This window comes from Ranitomeya imitator, chromosome 2 (assembly GCF_032444005.1).
Source record: "Ranitomeya imitator isolate aRanImi1 chromosome 2, aRanImi1.pri, whole genome shotgun sequence".
In the NCBI taxonomy this organism is placed as follows: domain Eukaryota; kingdom Metazoa; phylum Chordata; class Amphibia; order Anura; family Dendrobatidae; genus Ranitomeya; species Ranitomeya imitator.
The window spans coordinates 317,977,611-318,004,431 of NC_091283.1; the positions used below are offsets into that span (position 1 = coordinate 317,977,611).

The following is a 26,821-nucleotide window of genomic DNA, read 5'->3' on the forward strand; positions in this document are numbered from 1 at the left end:
TGGCTTAAGGGCTGGTAGGGTGATCCCCAAACAAAATCCAAATTGTGTGGCCTCCCATGTCAGGGTGAGTACCTGTTTGGTACAAAACTGGACGAGATTCTAACCAAAGCGGGAGAAAGAAAGAAGGGCTTCCCTAATAATAATAATTACCTTCCGTTCTATAGGAGAGCGTTCCGAAAGCCCGCGTTTAATAAAAGGAAGGATTTTAAGAACCAAGATCGCTGGGCCACAAGAGACACAAAACAAAGAGGTGCATTCTTTGGGAAGCGCCCTTTCAAGGTTGAAGACAAACCCCGTTAGGACAGATCTGCCTGTGGGAGGCAGATTGTCCTCCTTCTCAAATCAGTGGCGGGCGATAACATCTAATGTTTGGGCAAATAACCTTATCACCTCCGGGTTAAGATTAAAATTTTTCCGAGTCCCTCCGGACTCATTTCTATTGACTTCATTAAAGTCTCAATTGCAACAGGAGGCAAGGGAGTCTTGGTGGAGGTTCCATTCCTTCAGGAGGGAAAGGGATTCTATTCCCCGTTATTTTTGATTCCAAAACCGGATGGAACATTCAGAACCATTATAAACCTTAAAAAGTTGAACATCTACTTAGAAAATCAAACCTTTAAAATGGAGTCTATCCGGTCCGCCATTAAACTCCTGTCTCCCCATTGCTTTATGACGGTTCTTGACCTTAAAGATGCGTATTACCATCTACCAATTTATATAGAGAGCATCAACAATATCTCCGTGTGGCGATTGTATTGAATGGGTGTATCCGGCACTTTCAGTATACAGCTATGCCTTTTGGACTATCTATAGCTCCAAGAGTGTTCACTAAATTAATGGCGGAGGTAATGTCATACCTAAGGGTAAAAGACACCCTCGTAATTCCATACCTAGATGACATCTTGGTAGTAGGAAAATCTCCTTCACAATGTCAACAATGATTGTGTGATATGATAGCATCTCTGCAAGGATTAGGTTGGATAATAAACTGGGAAAAATCTAGGCTATTCCCAACAACTCGACAAATATTTCTGGGGATTATATTAGATTCTACAAGCCAGAGAGGTTTCCTTCCGGAAACTAAACAAATAACGGTTAGAAATAAGGTTCAGTCGGTAATAGATAAACCCCTAATTTCTTTGAGAGAAGGCATGTCCCTTCTTGGCTCCTTCACGTCATGTATTCCAACGGTTCCATGAGCCCAATTCCATTCGAGGCATTTACTGTATGCAATTTTACATGAAGAAGAAAAATCACATGGTCGTTTATATGTTAAGATTTCCCTTTCTGAGGAAGTAGTCCAATCTCTGAACTGGTGGCTAGAACCAAGAAACTTGGTTAGTGGGGTCCCCTGGGTAGTTAAACCCTCAAACATAATATATACGGATGCCAGTCCTACTGGCTGGGGAGCACATTTAGAAGACCACCTAGTCCAAGGACTGTGGTCAGTCACGGAGTCAGACGACTCTTCTAATATAAGAGAGCTAAAAGCTATCTATCATGCTCTATGTGAATTCCTTCCGCAGCTATACGGGACACATACCAGAATTCTGTCAGACATCATGACATCAGTGGCTTATATCAATCATCAAGGAGGAACAAGATCAGGAACACTTATGTCTATAGCCGAAGACATTCTAACTATAGCCGAAGAACATCTTCTCTCCCTGCCAGCGCTACATGTCAGAGGAGTGGACAACTCAAGAGCAGACTTCCTCAGTCGTCATACCCTCCACCAAGGGGAGTGGGTTCTAAATCATCGAATTTTCAAAATGATAACTATGAAATGGGGTGTTCCCGATATAGATCTCTTCGCTACAAGACACAACAGGCAGTTAAAAAGATTCGCTCCAATGTTCCGGGCCGACAATCCTGATATTATCGATGCCCTTCAGATTCCTTGGACATTTCAGAAAGCATACGCTTTTCCTCCTCTGATTCTTCTTCCAACAGTAATCAGGAAGATAAGGGAGGACCGGGCAAATGTAATCCTGATTGCCCCATTTTGGCCAAAGAGACCATGGTTTTCCCTGCTCAGAGCCATGTCCATCTCAGATCCGTGGATTCTCCCGGAAGATCAGGATCTTCTTTTCCAGGGGCCCTTCAACCACCCTCATGTGAAGGGTCTACGGTTGACAGCCTGGAATTTGAGAAGCAGCTGTTAAAACTAAGAGGCTTCTCTGATAATGTAATACCTTATTGGCAAGTAGAAAGAAATCCACTACTGCCATATATGTGAGAGTGTGGAAGAAATTTCTAAATCTCTATCCATCGGCCTTATCTAATAAAATTCCTTTCTCTACTATTCTAGAGTTTCTTCAGAAAGGACGTGATTTAGGCCTTTCAGTTAGTACTCTAAAAGTACAAGTTTCTGCTCTAGGGGCCTTGTATAGTCACAATATTGCGGGTAATAGATGGATAGCCAGATTTATTTCAGCTTGCCAGAGATCAGAGCCAGTTCAGATTCCCCAAATACCTCCTTGGGATATTAATTTAGTCCTGGAAGCCTTGACAGGTCACCCGTTTGAGCCTCTAGACTCAGCTCACATTAAATGTATTTGCCTCAAGACTGCTCTCCTTGTTGCTCTGGTGTCGGTAAGAAGGGTGAGTGACATACAGGCACTATCAGTAGATCCTCCCTTTATGTCAATATTTCCAGATAGAATTGTCCTGAAAACAGACCCTTCCTACCTACCTAAAATGTGTACTAAATTTCATAGGTCCCAAGAAATCCTTCTTCCTACAATAACCCAACAAATCAGGGGGAAGAAAAGTACCATACTTTAGATGTGAGAAGGGCTATAATAGCTTATCTAGACAGGACTAGCGCCTGGAGGAAGAGCAGGGCTCTCTTTGTTTCCTTCCAGGGTCAAAGAAAAGGATCTGGTGTTACAAAAGGCACATTATCCCGATGGATTCGGGAGGCGATATACCTGGCCTATTCGTCTAAAGGGGAGAATCCACCTGAGGCTGTGAAGGCACATTCCACCTGGGCGATAGCATCATCCTGGGCTGAGCGAGTAGAGGTTCCTATAGAACTCATATGTAAGGCCACAACCTGGTCTTCTCCGTCTACCTTCTATAGTCACTATAGATTAGATCTATCTGCCTCCACTGACTTGTGTTTCGGTAGATCAGTCCTTAATACGATAATCCCCCCCCTTCCCAAATAACTATCTCTGAAAGTCTCTCAATGGGTGCTGTCGTGGCGAAGAGAAAACACCGGATTACGTACCGGTAATGCTCTTTTATAGAGCCACGACAGCACCCCTTCTCTTCCCTTCCATTTATATATATTAGTGTACATATGAGCACTGTTAAGGGTGGTGGATTCTTGTAATTATACGTAGTTATGTTAGAATAAATGATGATATAGAATTACCTACTAAAACTGGTGGGTGGTTCCTCGCAATCTCTGTAACCCAAACTGTGGGAGCGAGGGGGACCGCCCCTTTTATCTCTCCGTAGGGTTTCCTGTTCCTAGGGGCGGATCCCCTCTCTCAGTGGGTGCTGTCGTGGCTCTATAAAAGAGCAATACCGGTACGTAATCCGGTGTTTTTCTATTAAAAAAAAATAAATTAAATTTTAAAATGAGAATCATCAGTGGTTGATACCAGGGGTGTCAAACTGCATTCCTCGAGGGTCGCAAACCATGCGTGTTTTCAAGATTTCCTTAGCTTTGCACAAGGTGCTGTAATCATTATGTGTGTGATTAAATTATCACCTGTGCAGTACAAGGAAATCCTGAAAACATGACCTGTTTGCAGCCCTTGAGGAATGCAGTTTGACACCCCTGGTTGACTATCTTAGCGCATACCTACTTGGCGCCGCTGTAGCATACTTTCAGTGACGCCCACAATATGGTGATTGTGCGTTCCACTTTTGGAACGCACCTCTCCTGCGCATGTGCGGAAGTGACGCGCACAACATGGCGGCCGCACTTTCGGTACACACACCGCTGCACGATGTGTACACATGCTGGGTGAGTATGACTAATTCTTATCTGGGTTACACTAGCCAATAACAGGGCATTGACAAATGATGGGCGGTGACCAGCATTAAAATAAAAGGTTATTCTTGTGGGGGTGCAAGTGAGGACACATTTTGACTGCAAACACAGACAGCCATACCTTGCTGATGGGTACTCAGCCACTGTGGGACCCACATTGAAATACGGACTCTTTTTTTTCTATCCTTGTATATTCTTTTGCTTGGACTTTTGTGCCTTGTAGCACATATATCTGTTCAAACTCCCCTGATGAGTCTCCTACACTGGTCATGAAACGCGTAGGGAGATGAGGAAATCTGTTTACTTGCATCCATTCATCTGGTGGTTGTCCATAGCAGGGTCCACTTAGGGCCTGTCCTTGTAAGGACAGGAGCTACACAGGGATTACAGGGTAGACAGGAATTTTGTGCCCCAGCCCGCTGCTTTTTTCCCTGGACCGTTACTCATCATAGCCCCACTGGCTGAAGAAGATCCAAGTGTCCATCCCGAGTGGTGAGACCGTTCCATTCTTTTATATTTTTTGAGCACTGGTTATTTTGAGCACTTTGTATATGTATATCTGTTTGTTTGTTGGGTTCTTATATTTTAGGCTATCCCCATTAAAGGTTAAGTTTTAACAATGGTAACCCTCCATAGCTGATGGTATGTTTCCTCTGAGGGTGTTGTACAGTGTAGACTAGTCTTTGCATATCAGTATAGGAGGAGGCTTAGGGTACCGTCACACATAACGATATTGTTAACGATATCGTTGCTTTTTGTGACGTAGCAACGATATCGTTAACTAAATCGTTATGTGTGACAGCGACCAACGATCAGGCCCCTGCTTGGAGATCGTTGGTCGCTGGGGAAAGTCCAGCACTTTATTTTGTCGCTGGATCTCCCGCAGACATCGCTGAATCGGCGTGTGTGACGCCGATTCAGCGATGTCGTTACTGGTAACCAGGGTAAACATCGGGTTACTAAGCACAGGGCCGCGCTTAGTAACCCGATGTTTACCCTGGTTACCGTTGTAAATTAAAAAAAACAAACACTACATACTTACATTCCCGGTATCTGGTCAGGTCCCTCGCCTTCAGCTTCCCGCACTGACTGGTGAGCGCCGGCCAGCCATAAAGCACAGCACAGCGGTGACGTCACCGCCGTACTTTCCGGCCGGCGCTCAGTCAGTGCTGGAAGCTGAAGGCGAGGGACCTGACCAGACACCGGGTATGTAAGTATGTAGTTTGTTTTTTTACATTTACAACGGTAACCAGGGTAAACATCGGGTTACTAAGCGTGGCCCTGCGCTTAGTAACCCGATGTTTACCCTGGTTACCCGGGGACTTTGGCATCGTTGGTCGCTGTCTGTGTGACAGCTCTCCAGCGACGCTGCAGCGATCGACATCGTTGTCGGTATCGCTGCAGCGACGCTTAGTGTGACGGTACCTTTACAGCAGTGGTTACAGAAAGCGCTCCCACGCTCATCCAGGAGAATGGGTGATTTGTTCTCGCTTCTCATTGCTGTGCTCGCCCAGTTTTTCTTCATTTCCAGTTTTCCATATTACAGAAAATGGTAGTTAACTGCCAATAACGGTATTTCTCTGATCCCATGATGGCACCACGGAGAGAGGGGTCCGCCCCCAGGGACAGGAAACCTACAGATGAAAAAGGGCGTACCTCTCTCCCACATCAGTTGGATTACAGAGCCTTATACAGAACTTCAGCTGCAACTCAATATTTGTACAAATTAAACTTAACCAATTTAACTTAACAGAGGCACCGTGACTATAACTAATTACTAGTACATTACCAAGTGCACACCTGTGTGTGAAAAGGGAGGGAATATACGGGTGCCATCATGGGATCAGAGAAATACCGTTATCGGCAGGTAACTACCATTTTCTCTATCCCCATGATGGCACCACGGAGAGATTTGAATAGATAGAGCTATTAGGGAGGGACCACTGCCTCTAGAACCCTTCGCCCAAAGGTAGTATCAGAGGAGGTCAAGTCTAAGCGGTAATGCTTGAAAAATGTAGACTGGGAAGACCAAGTGGCCGCTCTACATATCTGTTGTATCGAAGCGCCAGCTCTCTCTGCCCAGGATGATGCCACTGCTCTGGTCGAATGAGCTTTTATGTTCTCTGGGATGGCTGTCCCGCAGGATGAGTAGGATAGGGCGATGGCGTCTCTTATCCACCTTGCTAACGTGGCTTTCGATGCTTTTTGTCCCTTCCGTGGACCCTGGAAGCAGACAAACAAAGCCCTATCCTTCCTGCACTCCCTAGTGGCTGACAGATATTGGATCAGACATCGTTTTACGTCCAGGGTATGCAGTGTTTTTTCCCCCTCATTTTTAGGGTTGGGACAAAAGGAGGGCAAAGAGATTTCTTGCGTTCTATGAAACTGTGACGCTATTTTAGGGAGGTAAGCCGGGTGAGTTTTTAGAATGACTCTGTCATCAAGTATCTGAGTAAAGGGCGGGCATGAAGATAATGCTTGTATATCGCTGACACGACGAGCTGAGGTTAGGGCCACCAGGAGTGTGGTTTTTAGAGATAAGATCTTTAAAGGAACTTCTGTCAGGGGCTCAAAGGGAGGTTTGGTTAGAGCGTTTAGTACGAGGTTTAGATCCCATGGAGGAGAGTTGTGCAGGGGAATGGGTCTGGACCTAGATGAGGCTTTAATAAATCGCATGACCCACCAATTTCTGGCCAAATCATAATTATACAGTGCTCCCAAGGCTGCTACCTGAACCTTTAGAGTGCTTGTAGCCAAACCTCTTTCCAGACCTTTCTGTAAAAACTCAAGGATTTTCCCTATAGGAATTTCCCCGGACGGGTCTGCCCCTGATACTGACATAAATTTTTTCCAAACTTTCCCATATATTTTAGTGGTTACGGGTTTCCTACTCTGTAAAAGAGTGGACACCAAGTTAGGAGAGAACCCTTTGTCCCTTAGCAACCTCCTTTCAAAAGCCATGCTGTCATGTGTAAATTTTTTACATTGGGGTGAAATACTGGACCCTGGGACAGAAGTTTCGGAGTGTCTGGTAGAACCCATGGACTTGATATGGACATTTTTCTTAGCCAAGGAAACCATATTCTGCGGGGCCAGAATGGCGCTATTAGTATCACTGTAGCTCCCTCCTCCCGAATTTTCCTCAACACTAAGGGGATGAGCGACATTGGAGTGAACGCATAGGCAAGGTGATAGTTCCAAGGAATTGTCAATGCGTCTAGAGCTACAGGGTTCCCCCGGGGATCGATTGAGCAGAATGTTTTTACTTTGCGGTTTTGGCTGTTCGCGAATAGGTCTATTTCTGGTAGGCCCCAGAGATTCACGATTTGATCGAAGACCAACTGATTTAGCTCCCACTCTCCCTGCTTTAAGCATGTTCTGCTCAGGAAGTCTCCGGTCTGGTTTTCTGAGCCCTTTAAGTGGAGAGCTGTCAAGGACTTTAGACTGTGTTCCGCTATGTGGAAGATGGATTGGGTTACCTCCATCAGTGCTCGACACCTGGTGCCCCCTTGGTGGTTTAGATATGCGACCACTACTTGGTTGTCCGAGAAGACTTTTACATGATGCCCGTGAAGGAGATATAGAAAATGTGTTAGGGCCAGCTTTACCGCTAACAGTTCTTTCATGTTGGAAGAGTCTAGCTCTTGACTTCTGTTCCAATTCCCCTGTGCCACTTGATCGTCTATGTGTGCTCCCCAACCCCAGGGGCTTGCATCTGTCGTTAGAATTTTTTCTGTCGGTAGAGCCCAAGGAACCCCTTTGGTTAGATTCCCTGGGTCCGCCCACCATACTAGGGAGTGTATCGTGTTTGGTGATATACTTAACTGCTCGTCTAAATTCCCGTGCAGAGATATGCCTGAATCTAAAGTCTCCCATTGTAGATCCCGGGAATGACATTGTGCCCACTGTACGGCCGGGATACAGGCAGTCATGGAACCCAACAGGGACATTGCTTTCCTCAGGGTAGTGACTGGGGATACCGTCAGCTGCAACACTGCCTGTGTCATTTTCTGAATCTTCTCCTGAGGAAGAAAGCATTTCTGGGTGATCGAGTCTAGGACTATCCCTAAGTACTCCTGTACCTGGGATGGCACCATCTTGGACTTGGTTATGTTTAGCAGCCACCCTAGACTCGACAGTGAAGTCATGACCCGATTCAAATGTTGTTCGCAATGTTGGAATGAGTTCCCTACTACAAGGAGGTCGTCCAGATAGGGAACTATTAGGATGTTCTGCTCCCGTATGTGGGCCATTAGTTCTGACATTATTTTCGTGAATACCCGAGGAGCAACAGCTATCCCGAAGGGGAGAGCCCGGAATTGGAAGTGTTTTACCTCCCCCTGGATATTCACTGCCAGTCTGAGATATTTTTGATAATCTCTGTGGATGGGCACATGGTAATATGCGTCTCGTAAATCTAGAACCGTCATGAAACACAAGGGAAAGAGTATTCTTACGCAAGATTTTATTGTCTCCATTTTGAAATGTTGTATCTCTAGGAAACTGTTTAATTTTATTAGATTGATGATCGTTCTGTACGATCCGTCCGGCTTCTTGCGGAGGAAGAGAGGAGAATAGAAACCTGTGCATCTTTCCTGGTATGGGACTTCTTGCAATACCCCTTTCTGGACTAGGTTCAGAATTTCCTTCTGGAGAGCTGACTGTTCGTGTGATTGTTTTTGAGGCGTTATCATGAAGAAGTTGCCGGGAGGGATACGAAATTTGAATTTGAGGCCTTCTCGTATAATGCCTAAGATCCAGGGGCTGTTTGAAATTCTTTCCCAGGCTGGAAGAAACTCGGCTAGTCTCCCTCCGACCCGGGGAATACCTTCATTGGGATTTTTTATTATCAGGAGGGGGGGGGTTGTTGAACAAGAATCCCCTGTTTTTATTTCTTCTGTCTTCCCATCCATCCTTATTTCCTTTTGGGGGTTTTCTCCGCATAAACTTTCTGTTCCGAAAGGAACGTCTATATGACTGGTTAGGGAACCCGGGGAAAGATTTCTTTTTATCCCCCGCTTTGTCGAGGATGTCATCCAATGTTGATCCAAACAGGAATTCCCCTTCGCAAGGTATTGAGCATAACTTGGTCTTCGTTTGCAAGTCCCCCGGCCAGCACTTTAGCCACAGGGCACGTCTTGCTGCGTTGGAAAAAGAGGCCGACCTGGCTGCTAATCTCACTGAGTCCACCGAAGCGTCCGCCAAAAAGGCTGCTGCCCCTTTCATCATGGACACTGACTTTTGTATTGTGTCTCTTGAGACTTTTCCCTTTAGCTGGGAATCCAAGTGTTCAAGCCATACCATTAGGGCACGGGCCATGCAAGTGGCTGCGATGGCTGGTTTTAGACCACCTCCTGCTGCTTCCCATGAGTGTTTTAAGAAAATGTCTGCTTTTTTGTCCATCGGCTCTTTTAGAGTGCCCATGTCCTCGAAGGGCAGGGCAAATTTTTTGGAGGCCTTTGCTATGGCCACATCCAGTTTGGGTGCCTTGCTCCAGGATGAGCAGGCTGGGTCGTCGAACGGGTATTTTCTCTTGGGAGTCAAGAGAACTTTTTTATCCGTTTTTTTCCATTCTTTCTTGATTAAAGAATGAATCTTCTCATTTATCGGGAATACCCTTCTTTTCTTCTGTTCTAATCCGCTGAACATTATGTCCTGTGCTGTTCTTTTAGGATGTTCATCTACCAGACCCATGGTTGTTCTAATGGCCTTTACCAGTGCGTCTGTCTCTTCTATGGGGAAGCAACTGCGTCCCCCCTCTGACGATAGCGAAGAGGTCTCGGATGTTGATGAATCGTTAGAGTCAGATGTTTCACTTTCTGATTCGTTTATGCTGGATTCAGGAGACTTATGACCTGATCTACGTTTTTCCTTCGGAATTTTAATGCCTTTGAGGGCACTCTCCACCTGATTTTTTATTAATGTTTTCAGGTCTGATGCGAACGCCGGGGACTCCTCCTGAATGGTTTTTTCTATGCAAGACCCGCATAGCTTTTTTTCCCAGGAGGAAGGTAGTTCTTCCGAACATATCGCACACACTTTGTGCTTTGATTTGGTTGTACATTTCCTTCCCTACAAGAATGAGTAATCTCGTATTACATTATTACTTTCACGTAGATCACTCACCCCTTGTGAATGAGAGATACCGTCTCTGGCCTCGGGACTACATCCACTGGGTTCGTCGCCGGTCGCGTAGATTTCCCAGAGACTTGGCTGCGTTTTGACCCTGAGCGACCACTGCTGCTGCGCTGCTGGGACGAAGCATTTCCCTTCCGCTGATGCTGTGAGCGCGGGTGCCGCTGTACCTGTACTTGCTCAGGTGACAGTTGTGCACACTCCTGTGCCTCTTGCTCCGCTCTACCACTCATAGTGGCTCCACTCTGCAATTTTTTAGCAAAGGGGGGATTTACCACGCTTACTCCTTAGGGAACGCTGTTTTTGAATCTGCCGCCGGCAGAAGCGACCATCTGCGCAGGCGCGCGTCACTTCCGGTTCGCGACACAGACGCCCTATAGGGAAGATATTATTGGGGACGCCTGTGCGCGCGTTCTATCGTTCCGCCTGCCCCCGCACTTCCGGTTTGGGCGGCGGTGATGTGGGGCGCTTTTGCTGCTCTAGCGCTCCTGCGCCCGCCATGGAAAGGTAGCCACCGCTACCTCCATGTACCGACTAGCGGTACTGAGGCTGAATCGGTGACCGCCGTCACCTGCCTCCTTCCTCCCCCCTTTTTTTTTTTTTTCTTATGGGGAAGTCAGGCTGAATCCTTTCACTGCCTCCCCCTGGCACACTCACCCATAGGGCCCGCCGACCCCAGCGGTGGTGCTTCAGGGTCGGAAGAAAAGGGGGGAGAAAACCCGCTGTAACCAGCCGTGACAGGGCGCCCCCTGTCAGGAACCGACCGGCCAGCTCCCTGGAATCCCACGAAGAATCCTTCAGGTACGTGCTGTAGGTTCCCCGTCAGGGACAGGAAACCAACTGATGTGGGAGAGAGGTACGCCCTTTTTCATCTGTAGGTTTCCTGTCCCTGGGGGCGGACCCCTCTCTCCGTGGTGCCATCATGGGGATAGAGAATTGTATCTTTATAAATGTCGCACTGATGGCCGTATGGCGTCCAATGTTTTCTGCTCACACCCATCTGATCTCAGATTGCAGCTGAATACAGATCTGCCCGGCCTGATAGAAGAACATTGCTCCGAGGGCAGCCGACATTTACAGGATTGCCCTCATCTCATTTTTATGCTAACAAAAGCGAGATAAAATGTGAAGAGTCACATATTATAGAGAACTGGCCGTAAATAAGACAAGTGACGCAGAACTATCAATGTGGGAGGGGGAAACAGTTGTGGCCAGAAATATTGGGGTAGCTCATAGAGAAGGAGGGTGAGGTTTTATTGTCCTGTGATTTAGGTCTGATCCAGGAGGTCTGAGGGGAACATTCCTTCATTGATGGAGCAAGACAAATACATGCGACACATTCATTCCAGCTGTGGCACATGTCGACAGAATTTTGTAAACCATTAGTACAAAAAAATAAAACTGTGAATATTACCCAACATTACAGAGATACATTATTCCTCTGGAAAATATGTCACAGCCTGTCCCATCAGTGGTGGCAGCAGCAGTGAAACCCTCAGAGAAAACCAGCTTATGTCTTTTAAAGAAAAAATTATGGATTTAAAAAAAAACAAAAAAAAAACATACAGCTAGTCCGGCTGTAAGGGCCACATGGAAGTGCGGGTCCGGTCTACTGGTGAGGACGTCCCTGCAGATAGTTTCCCCAATAACCTGCAATGTGTGAACTCATAAATCACATATTTTTGGTGATTATACTACACAGTAAATCCCAAAACAAGAGGTACTTTCTAGGTAAAATATTGTTTATTACACAAAAATAAAACATACATAGACATTCAATGACAAAAATTAACAAAAAAAAAAAATAACAAAAAAAGTGCAGAATCCAATAAAAAGAGGGACATAACCATAGGAGAGCCACCAAACCTTATGGTACTGTGGTGAAGCTAAATAAAGAGAGGCTTAATTCCCCACATATAGGCGCCCAATTGGGTCTAATGGAAAAAGTACCGTAGCCAATGTGAACCATATAATATGTAGTATAGTCCTGTCTAAAATTTAGACTGTCCTGTACTATGACAGTGACGCATATGTATACCACAAGATGGCAGAAAATCCCTGTCATCTATCAAGAAGCCAACCATACATATAAATAAAAATGAACCAATTTATTGTTACAGAAACAAATACAGATAAATAAACAAAACATATAAAAAGCTACGCGATATCTTCCTGGTCATACCCCATGGGAGAGCGGCGAGGAGCACTAGTCAAGAATAACCTAACAGAAATATCTATAATGAAAAACTGCCTATATAGTCCCCATAGGTATAGGTGCACACAGGCATCCTATTGCTAGAAAATCACAATAGCGGCAGTCTAACATACCCTTATAGCTGTATACATAAATAGACCTGTTCCAAAAAGGTAATGCCAGTGTATGGTACAGAATAGAAGGGGTCACAAATAATTACCACTGTAGGTTTTCGAACAGTGCGTCCTCCCACGACAGGGATTTTCTGCCATCTTGTGGTATACATGTATATGAGGAAGTACCATTGGTTATGTGGTTGGACCTTCTTGGTTTCAGTGACGCATATGGTACATTTTATAGGAAGCCCCAATAACTAAAGTGGTAAGTGCAAAAATTAGCATAAAGAAAGCAAGTACACATTACCCGCAGTATGTGGTGTGGTCTCTCCTCGGCGTCCCTCTGCCCCGACGCACGTTTAATTGTAATGTGTGAACTCAGCCTGATACAGATCCAACTGCGTTACCCTCCACTAATATCACCCCGCGCTTAAGAATTATAGAAATGAAAATTCAACTCACAGCTGTCAAACAAGTTTATTACAAGTCAAATAGTTAGAAATAAAAAAGAGAGATATATAAATATATGCATACATACAAATGAATAATAAAGAGATTAAGAAATCAAAACAATAAATTAAATATTAAAGACAGATTAACGACAAAAAAGCAAAACACATTTTGTACCAAAATCCCCTGTGCTTTAGCTGCAAAAATTGTATTGTGGTGCTTAAAAGGAACCTGTCACCCCCAAAATCGAGGGTGAACTAAGCCCACCAGCATCAGGGGCTTATCTCCAGCATTCTGTAATGCATTCTGTAATGCTGTAGATAAGCCCCCGATGTATCCTAAACAAATGAGAAAGAGGTTATATTATACTCACACAGGGACAGTCCCGGTCCTGTCCGATGGGCGTCGCGGTCCGGTGCCTCCTATCAGATGACGTCCTATTCTTGTCTTCACACTGTGGCTCCAGCACAAAGTACTGCAGTGCGCAGGCCCCAGGCCTTTCTGACCTTTCCCGGCGCCTGCGCACCGCAGCCTGAAGACAAGAAGAGGACGTCATCATATCAAGATGGGAGGCCCAGGACCGGACCGCGACGCCCATCAGATCGGACTGCCTGCGTGAGTATAATATAACCTCTTTCTCATCTTTTAGGATACATCGGGGGCTTATCTACAGCAACAGCATTACAGAAGGCTGTAGATAAGCCTCTGATGCAGGTGGGCTTAGCTCAACTTGAATTTTGGGGGTGACAGGTTCCCTTTAACACATAATTCCTCTCTCACTGAATACAGACAAGGGGACCCGCCGGGGCCGGGGAGTCAGGGGGACCCGCCGGGGCCGGGGAGACAGGGGGACCCGCAGGGGAGACAGGGGGGCCCGCAGGGGAGACAGGGGGACCCGCAGGGGAGACCCGACGGGGCCGGGGAGACGGGGGGAACCCGACGGGGCCTGCGAGACAGGGGGACGTTTTGCTTTTTTGTTTTTTTTTGTAGGAAATATACTCATCTATCTGACATTATCAGACGCCCACATTGTCATCCCTTTGGGTCCTCACATGGATTGTGGGGGCACAAGCATTCCACTTGGTGAAGAGAAGTCCAGTGATGAAATGACATCTGCAGGGAGGTCACTGCTCCGGGGGGCACAGGATGGAGAAAAGCCACAATACCGAGAATAAAAGAGAAAAAATCATGCAGAAAACTGGATACAAGTAATGGCCGACACCAGTGGCCACCGGGCTAATACTGACCAGAACAGCGTGCTAGGGGAGAATAAAGCCCGGGATCTGGAGACATTATTATCACACAGTTTCGCTCCCAGAGGTCATAGGTCAGTCATCATTATAAAATAAACCCGGCACTCAACTTATGGTGAATCTCTTGGGAGGATCCCACGCCATATATCAATATAAAATAAACCCGGCACTCAACTTATGGTGAATCTCTTGGGATTTATTAACAAGAGAGAAGATAAACGTTTCAGCCAATATTGGCCTTCCTCAGTAACGTACTGCCAATAGGAGCGGTGAAAGGCGAGGCAGTGAAATTCTGCCAGTGCTGTGAGTTCAGGAAGTAGATAGAAGCAGGCTCACAGGGTCCGACCAGCTGTGGAACAGATTAGTCCATGCGACGCGGTGTCAGACAAGCGGTGGACACCGCGTCGCATGGACTAATCTGTTCCACAGCTCCTCTCAGGCCACCCACGCTATTCCAGACCCTGTTTTGGTCGGACCCTGTGAGCCTGCTTCTATCTACTTCCTGAACTCACAGCACTGGCAGAATTTCACTGCCTCACCTTTCACCGCTCCTATTGGCAGTACGTTACTGAGGAAGGCCAATATTGGCCGAAACGTTTATCTTCTCTCTTGTTAATAAATCCCAAGAGATTCACCCTAAGTTGAGTGCCGGGTTTATTTTATATTGATATATGGTGTGGGATCCTACCCGGGCACATTCACAGGGTAGTGCTTACACTTCTTTTTCCCATAGGTCAGTCATCAACCTGACGTCATGTGTGCCCAATAATATTAATGAGAAAGTTTTATGTAAAAAAACAAACAAAAAAAACACAACAGGACGGACTCACCATCAGGCAGAGATTCTCATGCTAAGTAATATCAATCCCTCAGATCTCCATCATCATTCATCCCCTCCCCTGTTCGCCCCCACACACGTAGCACTATACTTCCCTACACCCCCCCACCGCAAGTGACATCACACACTGACCTGCACAGCACGTGACAACAGCCCCCCCACACCATGCAGACCCATGCGAATAACATCAGCCCAGCCCCACTCTGCAGGTAGACCCCCCTGCACACAGATCCCCCACGCATGCAACATGACCCCCTTCCCACAGAGACCCCCAGCATGCAGTCACCCTTCCCCAGGCAGGCCCCTCCAGCACGCAGTCCCAGGCAAGCAACGTCACCCCCTTCCCCAGGCAGGCCCCTCCAGCATGCAGTCCCATGCAAGCATCACCCCTTTGCCCAGGCAGACCCCCAGCACGCAGTCTCACGCAAGCATCACCCCCTTCCCCAGGCAGACTTCCCTAGGTAGCGCCCCCAGCACGCAGTCCCACGCTAGCAACGTCTCCCCCTTCTCCAGGCAGACCACCAGCACGCAGTGCCATGCAAGCATCACCAGCTTCCCCAGGCAGACCACCAACACAAAGTCCCATGCAAGAAACATCTCCCCCGGCAGACCCCCCCTTCCAGCATGCACATGCAGCCCCGTGCAAGCATCACCACCCCTTCTCCCCAGGCAGACCCCCCTCCAGCTTGCACATGAAGCCCCATGCACATGCAGCCCCATGCAAGCATCACTCTTTCTCCCCAGCATGCACATGCAGCCCCATGCAAGCAACATCACCGCTTTCTCCACAGGCAGACCCCCCCCTCCAGCATGCACATGCAGCCCCATGCAACATCACCCCCTTCTCTCCAGGCAGACCCCCCCTTCCAGCATGCACATGCAGCCCCATGCAAGTATCACCCCCTTCTCTCCAGGCAGACCCCCCCTTACCTGATCTGTGACTATGGAGATCGACCCCAAAACACTTCAAATCCGCCCTGACATCCACAGCTACCTCCTGTCTGCTCTATGGAGGAAGAAGCGCCGCCCCTTCCGATCACATGGGCACGACGTCAGCAGAGCAGAGGTCCTTTAGCCGACTCGGATTTAGCCTCTACCCTCCTGTCACTGAGCGTAGTGATGGGAAATCTAGTTCATTTTGGTGATTAGTTCACCATGAACTAGTTCACTGAAAAGATTAGTTCAAAAGATTAGTTCATTTAGTTCAGTATTTCTCTGGATTCTGCTGAGAAGAGATGGATCAGTTCTAGCTCGTTACACAGACGCTGGGGCTCCTAGGATGAGTTATAGTTTTGTTAAAATGATCAGAAATAGTTAATACATCTGATCATTACATAACAAACTCTTGTTAAAGGGGTACTCAGTCTGGAGAAAAAAAAATTCAAAAGTTATTTATTCAAGTTAGTAATTTCTTTTTTTCTTTGTGAAATATTTATTATTATTAATATTATTTAAATGGCGTGACAGATTACCCACAGACCCGCAAGCTACACTTATCACATTGGAGCAGTAGGAACATTTTGCTTTCTTCTGATCTCCACTAAGGCTATGTTCACATTAGTGTTTTGCGTGTTTGCGTCGGGCGACGCAGCGGCGACACATGCGTCATGCGCCCCTATATTTAACATGGGGGACGCATGGACATGCGTTGTGCGACGCATGTGGTTTTTTTGCCACAAGCGTTGGGCGTAAAAACGCAACAAGTTGCATTTTTCTTGCGTCCAAATTTCGGCAAAAAAGGACGCATGCGTCGCAAAATGCAGCGGCGCACAACGCAAATGTGAACGTAGCCTAAGTGTGAAATGATTCCATACCTGGCTTCTGTTTCTCGTCAGTGTATTATCTGCACACATTATGGTCACTTGCAGTCTCTGGTATTGAGCACTGAGCAGTCAGACAGTATTCATTTCACACCACGGCAATAGGTGGCAAAAGGAAGAGATGTGGTGAAACAACGCAGAACTACAGATTTACCAAGCTGCCGCACAGTAAATGGATCTTTTGCTGCCCATAGCAACCAATCACAGCTCAGATTTCACTTGGCAGAGCACTGCACTACTGCAGTATCACAAAGCTGACCTGTGATTGGTTGCTATGGGGCAAAGAAAATCTTCCTATTAGACAGCCTGATAATTCTCCACCCTATCCTGGGAGGAGCTGATAGGGAATGCATCATGTCCTGTGACCTGTGAACTAAATGAACTATATGAACTACTGAACTAGATGTTCTGTATTGAGGCTGATCCTCTCCAGGAGGCGGATCTTATCACAAAGACTGGTGAGGGGCATGAACCACCACAGAAACACTCTCTCTCATACACACATGAGCTGTGTCTGTCTACTGTACAATTTCAGTTTTTATTATTACTATTATATTTGTATTTACTATTTGATGTGTGGTATAGTGTTTTACTAACTTCTTTTCCAGCATCAGGAGCTATAAAGAGCAAGTGTGAGAGCAGGGATCTTCAGTGTGAGGAGCTGTGTGAGGGATCACTCTCTGTCTCCTCCCACTTGCTGTTTAGTTCATAATGAACTAATCTCTGTCAGGATGGTGAACTAGATGAACTAGTTCACTCTGAAGATTAGTTCATTTTGAACTACTCACTCACGAACTACCCATCAGCGGCAGCTGAGCTGGTGAGTGACCGTGCGGGGGACGCCGGGTGTGCGCAGGGGGACGCTGTGTGTGTGTGTGTGTGTGTGTGTGTGCGCGGGGGGACGCTGTGTGTGTGGGTGGGACGCTGTGTGTGTGTGCGGGGGGAGGGGACGCTGTGTGTGTGTGCGCGCGTGGGGGGGGACGCTGTGTGTGTGTGTGCGCGTGCGTGGGGACGCTGTGTGTGTGCGGGGGGACGCTGTGCGTGTGCTGGGGGGACGCTGTGTGTGTGCGGGTGGGACGCTGTGTGTGTGTGTGTGTGCGGGTGGGACGCTGTGTGTGTGTGTGTGTGTGTGTGCGGGTGGGACGCTGTGTGTGTGTGTGTGTGCGGGTGGGACGCTGTGTGTGTGTGTGTGTGGGACGCTGTGTGTGTGTGTGTGCGGGGGGACGCTGTGTGTGTGTGTGCGCGCGCGCGGGACGCTGTGTGTGTATGTGCGCGCGCGCGGGGGACGCTGTGTGCGCGGGGGGAAGCTGTGTGTGTGTGCGGGGGGGACGCTGGGTGTGTGTGTACGGGGGGACGCTGTGTGTGTGTGTGTGTACGGGGGGACGCTGTGTGTGCGGGGGGGACGCTGTGTGTGTGTGTACGGGGGGACGCTGTGTGTGCGGGGGGGACGCTGTGTGTGTGTGTACGGGGGGAATGCTGTGTGTGTGTGTGCGGGTGGGACGCTGTGTGTGCGTGTGCGGGTGGGACGCTGTGTGTGCAAGTGGGACGCTGTGTGTGTGTGTGTGTGTGTGCGGGGGGGACGCTGTGTGTGCGGGGGGGACGCTGTGTGTGCGGGAAGGGACGCTGTGTGTGTGTGTGCGTGCGGGGGACGCTGTGTGTGTGTGTGTGTGTGTGTGCGTGCGGGACGCTGTGTGTGTGTGTGCGCGCGCGTGGGGGACGGTGTGTGTGTGCGCGCGCGCGTGCACAGGGGGGACGCTCTGTGTGTGTGCGGGGGGGGGGACGCTGTGTGTGTGCGGGGGAGGGGACGCTGTGTGTTTGTGCGCGCGTGCGGGGGGGGACGCTGTGTGTGTGTGTGCGTGCGTGGGGACGCTGTGTGTGCGGGGGGACGCTGTGCGTGTGCTGGGGGGACGTGTGTGCGGGTGGGACGCTGTGTGTGTGTGTGTGCGGGTGGGACGCTGTGTGTGTGTGTGCGGGGGGGACGCTGTGTGTGTGTGTGTGCGGGGGGGACGCTGTGTGTGTGTGTGCGGGGGGGACGCTGTGTGTGTGTGTGTGTGCGCGCGCGGGACGCTGTGTGTGTATGTGCGCGCGCGCGGGGGACGCTGTGTGCGCGGGGGGAAGCTGTGTGTGTGTGCGGGGGGGACGCTGGGTGTGTGCGTGCGGGGGGGGACGCTGTGTGTGCGGGGGGACGCTGTGTGTGTGTGTGTACGGGGGGACGCTGTGTGTGTGCGGGGGGCACGCTGTGTGTGTGTGTACGGGGGGACGCTGTGTGTGCGGGGGGGACGCTGTGTGTGTGTGTACGGGGGGAATGCTGTGTGTGTGTGTGCGGGTGGGACGCTGTGTGTGCGTGTGCGGGTGGGACGCTGTGTGTGCAAGTGGGACGCTGTGTGTGTGTGTGTGTGTGCGGGGGGGACGCTGTGTGTGCGGGGGGGGACGCTGTGTGTGCGGGAAGGGACGCTGTGTGTGTGTGTGCGTGCGGGGGACGCTGTGTGTGTGTGTGTGTGTGCGTGCGGGACGCTGTGTGTGTGTGTGTGGGACGCTGTGTGTGTGTGTGTGTGTGTGTGTGTGTGTGTGTGTGTGTGTGTGTGTGTGTGTGTGTGTGTGTGTGTGTGTGTGTGTGTGTGTGTGCGTGCGCGCGCGCGTGGGGGACGGTGTGTGTGTGCGCGCGTGCACAGGGGGGACGCTCTGTGTGTGTGCGGGGGGGGGGACGCTGTGTGGATTCTTCGTGTTTTTCCCTCTATATTATTCAATTGGGGAAAATCCGGAAAAAAATTTGAAATCTGCAAAAACCGCTAGAAAAACATTCCTGACGTGTGCACGTAGCCTTAAAGAAAAATGTCATCATATCTTCATTAGAAAAGTAGTGGTTTATTGGATTGTCCACAGGAACCCCACATTGCAGCAAAATATAAAATACGGTAGGTGAATTAGTTCCGAACAGATTGTCCACTTGTTCATATCAACGTTTGTTCCCAAACTTTCCTGAGATTCTGAATGGTAAATGGCGTCTGTCCCTGTGATGGAGGATGGTAGAAGTCTCCATAAGCCCAGCGACCAGCTGTCCATTCCGTCTGTCTGTAGAGTGACTGTGACAGCAGGAGGCGGCTGCAGTGCCCGCTCCCCCCGAGCTGTGGATATATATAGATGTCCCCCACAGTGCCCGCTCCCCCCGAGCCGTGGATATATATAGATGTCCCCCACAGTGCCCGCTCCCCCCGAGCCGTGGATATATATAGATGTCCCCCACAGTGCCCGCTCACCCCGAGCCGTGGATATATATAGATGTCCCCCACAGTGCCCGCTCACCCCGAGCCGTGGATATATATAGATGTCCCCCACAGTGCCCGCTCTCCCCGAGCCGTGATTATATATGTCCCATAGAGCACGTGCTCTCTCTATATGGTGAGCTACATATACAGGAATAGCACATGTGCAATGTCAGCAAGAGGCAATGTGCTCACTACAGAATTCAGTTGTTAACCCCTTCCCGCCGCAGCCCTTTTTCGTTTTTGCGTTTTCGTTTTTCACTCTCCTCCTTCCCAGAGCCATAACTTTTTATTTTTCCGTCAATATGGCCATGTGAGGGCTTATTTTTTGCGGGACGAGTTGTACTTTTGAACGACATCATTGGTGTTACCATGTCTTGTACTAGAAAACAGGAAAAAAAATTCCAAGTCCTGTGAAATTGCAAAAAAAGTGCAATCCCACACTTGTCACCCTTTTGAGGGTGAGGCATTGACTGGAACCCTCAAAGTAAAGATATATTGATAATAAGATCTTTCTTTGGCAAAATAATTTAATGTCCATAATAATAATATTGTTATACGTACTCAGTAACAAAATGATTAGTGATGAGTAGTGTTGAGCGATACCGTCCAATATTTGAAAGTATCGATATCAGATGGTATCGGCCGATATCCGAAAAATATCGGATATCGCCGATATCCGATACCAATACAAGTCAATGGGACACAAATATCGGAAGGTATCCTGTAATGGATCCCAGGGTCTGAAGGAGAGGAAACTCTCCTTCAGGCCCTGGGATCCATATTCATGTGTAAAATAAAGAATAAAAATAAAAAATATTGAAATAGTTACCCTCGGACGCGCCCTGGTTGTCACCGCTGCAACCACCATGCTTTCCTTGGTAGAATGAGCGCGTTAATGACCTTCGATGACGTCGCGGCTTGTGATTGGTCGCGGTAGCGTCATGTGACCGCTCACGTGACCAATCACAAGCCGCGACGTCATCGAAGGTCATTAACGCGCTCATTCTACCAAGGAAAGCATGGCGGTTGCAGCGGTGACAACCAGGGCGTGTCCGAGGGTGAGTATTTCAATATTTTTTATTTTTATTCTTTATTTTACACATAATTCTTACTCCCGATACCGATTCCCGATATCACAAAAATATCGGAACTCGGTATCGGAATTCCGATACCGCAAATATCGGCCGATACCCGATACTTGCGGTATCGGAATGCTCAACACTAGTGATTAGCGAATATACTCATTACTCGAGATTTCTCGAGCACGCTCGTGGGTCCTCCGAGTATTTTTTAGTGCCACAGCTGAATGATTTACATCTTATAGCCAGCATTAGTACATGTGGAGATTCCATAGGAACCAGGCAACCCCCAGATGTACTTATGCTGGCTAACAGATGTCAATCATCCAGCTGCGACAAAGAAAACTAAAACTCCGAGCACTAAAAAATACTCTGAGGACCCCCGAGCGTGCTCGAGAAATCTTGAGTATATTCTCTCATCACTAATAATGATATATAAATTATGGTAAGCTGTGACCGATATTCATATCAAAATATATATATCGTATATACTCACCACCCGGCACCCGCTGTCAGAAGATGAGCGGAGGGAGGTTGGAGCACTGGTGGAGCAAGGAGGAAGAGAGGTGAGTATTTATTTGTTTTCCATGTAGCGTCTTCACTGAGGCTCTCATTCCCTGAGGCCCCTGATCACGTGACCCCTGACTCCTCCCTCCTGTGACCTCATCACAGGTCCTGTGCACACAGAGCAGCCATATATGTGGAGTGCGGCTCTGCGGGTGGAGGTAGGTGGAGATTCCTCATTACTGAGCGCGGGGACATTAACCCCTTCTGCTCTGAGACTCTTTTGGGGTTGTTGTTGCCACTTTATAAGAATCATAACGTTGTTGTTCTGTTTCCTGTAATAGATACACACGACCCAACTATGGAAGACAGGAAGTGAGGGAACGGGTTGTTCTCCTAGTACAGGGCCCCTTTCTTGGCCCCACACAGTGTAATGCCCCCATTATGCCCCTGTAAGTAGGGTTCTGCCCCACAACCAGCTGCCTCGGGCACTTTACCATGAGCTGGTACCTCAGATTCTTCCCCGCACCCCTTTCCTTTGTTGGCGCCAAATCTGTTCTGCCTTTGGGGCTCTGGCCTTTATAATATCAGTAACCTGCGTCATCAAGGTCTCCTGACCAGGTGTACCATCTAGACTCTTCCTCCCTGAAACCTCCCTCTTCCCATTGATGTCACATGGTCCCGTCTGGACGGCAGATAGCAGTATTTGTACAAATGCAGCACAGCCCTGAGGAGTCTTTTTTATGACCCTCCTTTTTACACCCCTTATGTAATATATATGATGCCGCTCACAGTATAATGTTTCCACAGTACTGGTATCTCTCGTAAAAAAGGTATTTTCACACTACCGCCATACCTTCACACACAGTATAAAGTTCGTACAGTACCGCCATACCCCCACACACAGTATAATCTTCTCATAGTACCGCCATACCCCCAAACAGTATAATGTTCTCATAGTACCGCCATACCCCCACACACAGTATAATGTTCTCACAGTACCGCCATACCCCCACACACAGTATAATGTTCTCATAGTACCGCCATACCCCCAAACAGTATAATGTTCTCACAGTACCGCCATACCCCCACACAGTATAATGTTCTCATAGTACCACCATTATACTGTGTGTGGGTGGGATGGAGGTACTGTAGGAACATTATACTGTATGTCGGGGTATGGCAGTACTGTAGGAATATTATACTGTGTGTGGGGGTATGGCGGTACTATGAGAACATTATACTGTGTGTGGTGGGATGGAGGTACTGTAGGAATATTATACTGTGTATAATATTCCTACAGTACCTCCATCCCACCACACACAGTATAATGTTCTCATAGTACCGCCATACCCCCACACACAGTATAATATTCCTACAGTACCTCCATCCCACCACACACAGTATAATGTTCTCATAGTACCGCCATACCCCCACACACAGTATAATATTCCTACAGTACTGCCATACCCCGACATACAGTATATTGTTCCTACAGTACCTCCATCCCACCCACACACAGTATAATGTTCTCATTGTACCTCCATACCCCCACACACAGTATAATATTCCTACAGTACCTCCATCCCACCACACACAGTATAATGTTCTCATAGTACCGCCATACCCTCACACACAGTATAATATTCCTACAGTACCTCCATCCCACCACACACAGTATAATGTTCTCATAGTACCGCCATAGCCCCACACACAGTATAATATTCCTACAGTACTGCCATACCCCCACATACAGTATAATGTTCCTACAGTACCTCCATCCCACCCACACACAGTATAATGTTCTCATTGTACCGCCATACCGCCAGACACTATAATGTTCCTACAGTACCTCCATCCCACCACACACAGTATAATGTTCTCATAGTACCGCCATACCCCCACACACAGTATAATGTTCCTACAGTACCTCCATACCCACACATACAGTATAATGTTCCTACAGTACCTCCATCCCACCCACACACAGTATAATATTCCCATAGTACCTCCATCCTCCCCCACACAGTATGATGTTCCTACAGTACCTCAATCCCACCACACACAGTATAATGTTCCTACAGTACCACCATACCCCCACACACAGTATAATGTTCTCATAGTACCGCCATACCCCCACACACAGTATAATCTTCTCATAGTACCGCCATACCCCCACACAGTATAATCTTCTCATAGTACCACCATCCTACCACACACAGTATAATGTTCCTACTGTACCTCCATCCCACCACACACAGTATAATGTTCTTATAGTATCGCCATACCCCCACACACAGTATAATCTTCTCATAGTACCGCCATACCCCCACACACAGTATAATGTTCTTACAGTACCTCCATACCCCCACACACAGTATAATCTTCTCATAGTACCGCCATACCCCCACACACAGAATAATGTTCCTACAGTACCTCCATCCCACCCACACACAGTATAATGTTTTCATAGTACCTCCATCTCACCAAACACAGTATAATATTCCCATAGTACCTCCATCCCCCCCACACAGTATAATGTTCCTACAGTACCTCCATCCCACCACACACAGTATAATGTTCCTACAGTACCATCATACCCCCACAGTATAATGTTCTTATAGTACCGCCATACCCCCACACAGTATAATCTTCTCATAGTACCACCATCCTACCACACACAGTATAATGTTCCTACAGTACCTCCATCCCACCCACATACAGTATAATCTTCTCATAGTACCTCCATCCCACCACACAGTATAATTTTCTCACAGTACCACCATACCCCCACACACAGTATAATGTTCCTACAGTACCTCCATCCCACCACACACAGTATAATGTTCTCACAGTACCACCATACCACCCACACACAGTATAATGTTCCTACAGTACTTCCATCCCACCACACACAGTATAATGTTCTCTGTTATGATCCGGTGACCTTGGAGCAGCATGAAAACTTTCACTGGAGTAGGTGGTAACTATACTGACCGCAAATCCTGATCTTAACACCGCAACTAGAAGTAGCCGTGGGGTGTACCAAACAAACCCTAGACACCTCGTCACAGCTGGAGGACTAGATACCCCTATAGATGGAAATAAGAATACTACCTTGCCTCAGAGCAGAACCCCAAAGGATAGGCAGTCCCCCACAAATATTGGCTGTGAGTAGGAGAGGAAAGACAAACACAGGCAGAAAACAGGATTTAGCACAAGAGGCCACTCTAGCTAAAATTGGAAAGGATAGAACAGAGTCCTGTGCGGTCAGTATTAAAACCCTTCCAAAAATATCCACAGCAGATTATACAAAAATTCCTCCATCTAACTAAAGACGTGGAACGTATATCTGCAACTCCAGAGACTCCTACACACAGAGCAGGAATACAATAAAAAAACAAGCACACAGCTTGTGTGCCAAAGAAAAAGAAACGGACACTTATCTTTGCTGAATTGGCAGCTAAGCAGGAGAAGCCAGAGATCCAACACTTCCCTAGAAACATTGACAACTGGCAAGGACTAATGAGTCCTGCAAACCTAAATACCCCAGTCAGAATTGCAATCAGCAGATACACCTGTCCAGGACTGCAGGCCAGGGACAACTGCATTACCACCTACAACCACCGGAGGGAGCCCAAAAGCAGAATTCACAACAGTTCTCACAGTACCACCATACCCCCCACACACAGTATAATGTTCGTACAGTACCGCCATCCCACCACACACAGTATAATCTTCTCATAGTACCGCCATACCCCCACACACAATGTAATGTTCCTACAGTACCTCCATCCCCCCACACACAGTATAATAATCTCATAGTACCGCCATAACCCCACACACAATGTAGTGTTCTTACAGTACCTCCATCCCACCACATACAGTATAATCTTCTCATAGTAAGGCCATACCCCCACCACACACAGTATAAAGTTCTCACTGTACCGCTATACCCCCCACACAGTATAAAGTTCCCACAGTACCATCATCCCAGCACACACAGTATTTTGCTCCTACAATAGTGGCTTCCCACAGACACCGGAAAATGTTTCCACAGGACTGGCATCCCCCTCAGACACACTATAATGTCCCCACAGTACTGCCATCCCCCCACTTTTTAATGTTCCCACAGTACTGCCCCCTACATGCACAATATGGTACCATCCACTTCACTGACTACCTCCGACGACCGACAATTAATAAATACTCAGCCTCATTCTTGGTGCAAATACTAATGAACCCAGGATCTATGAGATATTTACCATACGATAGTTGGATAGGCAGGAGTGCATCATCCAAAACGGTAGCCCACTCGGTTGCTATGATGGCTATGAATTGACAGGGCTCAGTGGGGTGTGGTATTGGTCACCCTCTCCTTCCCATCATCACAATTTCAGCGATATCCACTAAAGGTCAAGTGGGAAGAGAGATGCTACGTGCCAGAATTGGAGCATCTTAGAGATGTGCCTTTTCTGGGTGGCTGAGAGCTGATTTTTTTTTTAAGCCTGGGGCCACCGTATCCATGGCCCCTTCCTAGGCTATTAATATCAACCCGCAACTGTCTGCATAACCTTTGCTGGTTATTAATTATAGGGGGACCCTACATCACTATTTTGGGGGGTCCCCCATTTTAATAGCCACTAAAGGCTAAGTATACAGTTATCAGCTGATATTACTAGCCTGGAAAGCTCCATCGGTATTACCCCCTTCCTAGGCTATAAACAAACTTCTGTGTGTGAATCAGACCTGATATCTAATGTGATAGAAGATTACAGTGCGGGGAAAATGGGAAACCTTCATATAGACAGCCGGTGGTGATGGAGTCAGTGACCGACTCTGGCCAAATATGTTTCTAGAGTCGTAGTAGAAGATGAAGATGTCGTCCTCACCATGAAGTAGTTATTTCTCCTGTCACGTGTAATGAATATCTCCTGCAGTATTGCTGATGCCGATTCCAGGGTCGGTAAATGAGACGAGAATTAGCGTTATGGAAGATGAGTCTATGAGAAACGTATTCAGCTGCCGACTCCGAGGGAGAAACTGCTTGTTGTCTGTGGCCTAAATATATAGGTTTTATTAGTAGATGTAAAGAAGAAAACTGAATACTGTAAAATAATAAATCTCCTCATATGTTTCCCTTATTATCTCCAGTAA

The 26,821-nt window shown here is 47.7% G+C and overlaps 1 protein-coding gene across 1 annotated transcript in view; it reads left to right on the forward strand.

Moving 5' to 3' along the window:
• The first annotated feature begins 21,809 nt into the window (after positions 1–21,809).
• Positions 21,810–26,821, forward strand: part of LOC138663455 (oocyte zinc finger protein XlCOF22-like) — a 41,422-nt gene continuing 36,410 nt past the window's right edge. The window contains exon 1 of the mRNA XM_069749665.1: positions 21,810–21,885. Coding sequence (XP_069605766.1) covers positions 21,859–21,885 — 27 coding nt within the window. The 5' untranslated portion in view covers positions 21,810–21,858. The remainder of the gene's footprint in view (positions 21,886–26,821) is intronic.